Source organism: Nicotiana attenuata, unplaced genomic scaffold (genome assembly GCF_001879085.1).
Source record: "Nicotiana attenuata strain UT unplaced genomic scaffold, NIATTr2, whole genome shotgun sequence".
Classification (NCBI taxonomy): domain Eukaryota; kingdom Viridiplantae; phylum Streptophyta; class Magnoliopsida; order Solanales; family Solanaceae; genus Nicotiana; species Nicotiana attenuata.
Genome location: NW_017677435.1, coordinates 8,171 through 12,099, shown reverse-complemented (window position 1 = coordinate 12,099; position 3,929 = coordinate 8,171). Strand labels below are relative to the sequence as shown.

Genomic DNA, 3,929 nt, shown 5'->3' with positions numbered 1-3,929 from the left:
ATATCAATTGTTTATTGTCGACTCTTCAGGATTACACTCATTGGCAAGGAAAAGTATGCCTAAAAGCTTTGATGACAACACTGAAGCGCCTGCTAAGAGAGGCAAAGTGCTCAACATGTTTTGAGCCTTGCTTCAGGGCTTAAGCGCGCCTTTGATAACACTGCCACCTTCTAATTTTCTTCCCTGAATAATTCGGTGGGAAATCTGGACAGGGATTAACATATCCCCTTACAGATTAGCATGCATTTATTTATTTTTGGTACAAAATTTTGTCTTTGCTCTATTTACCCTGTATAAAGCCATGCTTCTCTTACTTTTACAGGCATCAACTTACTTTTGAAGCTCTCCTCACCAGGAATAAACTTCAAAAGCCAGCAGCACCAGTGACTGATCCATCATTTTAACTCCTCCCCCACTCCCCAACCTCTTCTTCTCTAGAAACAGAAAGTGAGGAAGAGAAAAGGAAATCAGCCAAAGATCCCAAGTTTCAGCCACCGAGGAAAATGTCAGATCATATCCCAGAAGAACTGATGATCCAAATCCTCTCAAGGCTCCCACCAAAATCTCTTCTCAGGTTCAGGTGTGTATCAAAATCATGGAACTCTTTAATCTCAAGCCCTGAATTCATTAGGCAACACACTCAACAAGCGATTCTTTCAAAAAAACCTACACACAAAATTCTTAGATACTTCTCAATTCCTCAAAAGAAGGAACTTTATTCCGTTCGAGTCAATAATGCATCATTCAGTATTGACACCAACATAAACATACAATCCCCTTTCAATGACACAGTGAGGCATTATTTTAGGATCGTGGGCTCTTGCCACGGCATACTTTGTTTGTCTGATGATTTATTTGGATATTCACATGTTTTAGTACTATGGAACCCTGCAATAAACAGATGCCTCCGTCTCCCAATGCCTCCTCTTGATTGTAGTCAGATAGGGAGATATATGTTTGTGTTTGGCTTTGGCTTTGATATAAAAAGCAAAGATTACAAGGTTGTTAAGATGACCTATTCTCAAAGTCGAGGAGCATTTTTGCTGCCACCTAAAGTTGAAATTTTTTCACTTAGTCTGGGAATTTGGAAGCAACTTGATGGTTTTATTCCAGAGAGCTACATTGCGGAGTACTTTTATAAACAAGCTGTTGTTCATGGGAAAGTCCACTGGACTGGTTACAAAATCGATGTCGAAAGAAAAAGGATGAAGAATTTGATTCTGGCATTTGATTTAAGTGATGAGATTTTTGTGGAATTACAGTTACCAGAATGCTTGGTTATTGGCCCACCTATGAATCTGAATACAGCAAAGTTTGGGGAATCACTTGCTATATATCACTACGACAAGTGTGCTTGGACCCGGATTTGTTCAATTTGGGTAATGAAAGAGTATGGTGTTGTCGAGTCATGGAGCAAGGAATTCAATATCGTTCTTGACTGGGAACCTGGAATGATTCTGGGCTTTAGGAACAACAGTGAAATACTTTTGACAAGAAGAACAGGACAGCTTGTGTCTTATAATCTCGAGACACATGAAAAGATGAATTTTGATATCATTGGCACTAAAAACTCATTCTTTATGGGAACTTACGAGGAAAGCCTTGTTTTGCTCAATGAAGGAGAGCTACTGTTGCCAAATGATAATTCATCTGAGACCAACCAAGATGAATGCAAGGACTATGACATTGAGAACAGGAATGCTCAAATGAGTGATTTATGGTACCAACTTGTTATGCATCAGTATCTCACTACTGTTTTGGAAATCCCTCATATTTAAGCATTTGTTAGAATCACACCAAATAAATTGGATTTAGTTTATGTTTAGTTTACCATCTGTATTCATTGTGCTGTCGCATTATGTTTTTTGTTTATCAAAGCTATGTCCGACATGTTGATCCATTCCAGTTCTCATTCATCATTGGTATGTTTATTATGTTGGTCCAACCCAATTCTATGTATTGCTACTTTCATCAATCTCTATGACATTCCATGTGATTTTTAAACTTAGAATGATGTTAATCAAAGGTGAAGGCCTTAGCCACTGTATTGTAACTTTGTTGGGTTAAAACATAGGTTTGTATTTACAATGTTCGTATTTCAGATAAATCCAATAGCAAAATAGTGTCTACAAATCATAAAGCCAAGGCATCCAACAAGAAAACAAAGTTTTTTAGTTAAAAAAACAGGGCTTGCAAATCTAATTGTTGACCAAGTACATCAAAAATAAGTGATATACCCAAGTTGCATACTTTGTCCAATTTCTACCCGAGTAAGCTTCGTACTTAAGAATAAGATCTGTTCAAATCTCATTTTCCTTTTCCGTATCTCTTTGATATAACTGAAGCACACAAGAGGTCCAGGTGTTGCATTACGCTCTGATATGTAACCTTCCTTGAAAGCCCAAGGACACTTCTGCTTGATATTTTCTTCTCAAGACAAGCCCAAAAAACTCCCTCTCAAAATACTAATCTGGAAACATATTGAGACTGAGGAAAGCAGCAGAAACTAGGCCAAACCTTTCCATTTAATGTAATTGACAACATAGGATACACTTTCTTTGAGGCCACAGTGTGAAATTTGAAAGTTTTCAACAAAACGCTCTAAGAAAAGAGACTATGGAAATAAGTGACTGGTGCAGGCTCTTCAGACAACATCAATTGCAGCTACATACAGGATACAAGAAAGTAGTGCAGGAATGAATTATCACATAGCCTCACGAATGCTGATTATGGAGGAATATTATGAAAGTGACAAAAGAGTACAATAGCAACATCATGTTTAAAGTGGGAACGGAAATAAGATCAGCTTTTTGGGAATATGGGGGATATGGTGACCACACCCTTAAGATCAGCTTTTTGGAAGTATGGGTGACATGGCGACTATGCCCTTAACGATCCCGCTATCTTTACATATCTAGCTATAAAGATACGACAATTACTCAAGTATATAGGTACAAGACGGAAGAACTCTTTGGAGTTTGAGATTCAGAAGAGACTTATACGATTGGAAGATTGAGGGAGTTCCAAAATACATGAAAGGAACATCATAATGTAACAGCAATGTCAGACCAGGCTGCTTGGAAATGGAATGGGAGGAGAATGGAATTTTTGGTTAAGTCCCTCTACCACAGACTACTGAGGACATATTGTTCCATTACTTATCAGTATGGACTCTTAGGGGACGTTTGCTTCACATATTAGTTATGCATGAATTAAAATGTAAGGATTGCTTATGTGGTGATTAATAATGAAGGGATCGCTATGCGGCGATTAATAGTGAAAGGGATTATTGAACGGTGATTAATAGGAATGGATTGTTATACAAGAATTACATACTTTAAAAGCATTTGTCTGGTAAAAGTTTAATCCCCATATTGCTAATACACATATTCTTATTCCACATTCTATTTCGCGTAAAATAATCCATATATTCCCACATAAATTAATGTGGATATATTATTAATCCCATCAACCAAATGCTGCATTAAGTAATGCAGCAATTTTTTTTCTTATACAGCAACCAAATGCTGCATTAGTGAAGTGGAGTTTTCTTATGTGGCTAACCAAACACTGTATTATTTTATTTGGGATTTTATGTTGAGATTGATTATGCCAATACAATCGGCCAAACGACCCCTTAGAGACAAGGAAGGTTATTCTTTGCCATGGGCAGCAAGAAAGCAAAAATTTGAGGAAAGGAAAGTTAAGATATTTCAGTTAGTTTTGGCTGTGAAGCGATTGGGTAAAGATGAGAATCTTTAGTTTTGCTATTCAGTTCCGGTGGATAAAATCTGTTCGGAATACAGTAATCAATGCCGGATACAATTAAGGATGTGATGTTTTGGGAAAGAAGATGCAGAACATGACATGTAGTACCTTTGCCTATTACATGGAAACTTGGAGAAAAGAACATGAAATCTTGTGAAGGC

The 3,929-nt window shown here is 37.3% G+C and overlaps 1 protein-coding gene across 1 annotated transcript; it reads left to right on the top strand.

Annotated features, from left to right (window-relative positions):
- Window positions 1-503: 503 nt before the first annotated feature.
- LOC109221406 (F-box/kelch-repeat protein At3g23880-like) lies at window positions 504-3,894 on the top strand. The gene has a single exon (XM_019385891.1). The coding sequence runs from the start codon at window positions 504-506 to the stop codon at window positions 1,776-1,778; it is 1,275 nt and encodes a 424-aa protein (XP_019241436.1). The 3' UTR covers window positions 1,779-3,894.
- Window positions 3,895-3,929: the final 35 nt, after the last annotated feature.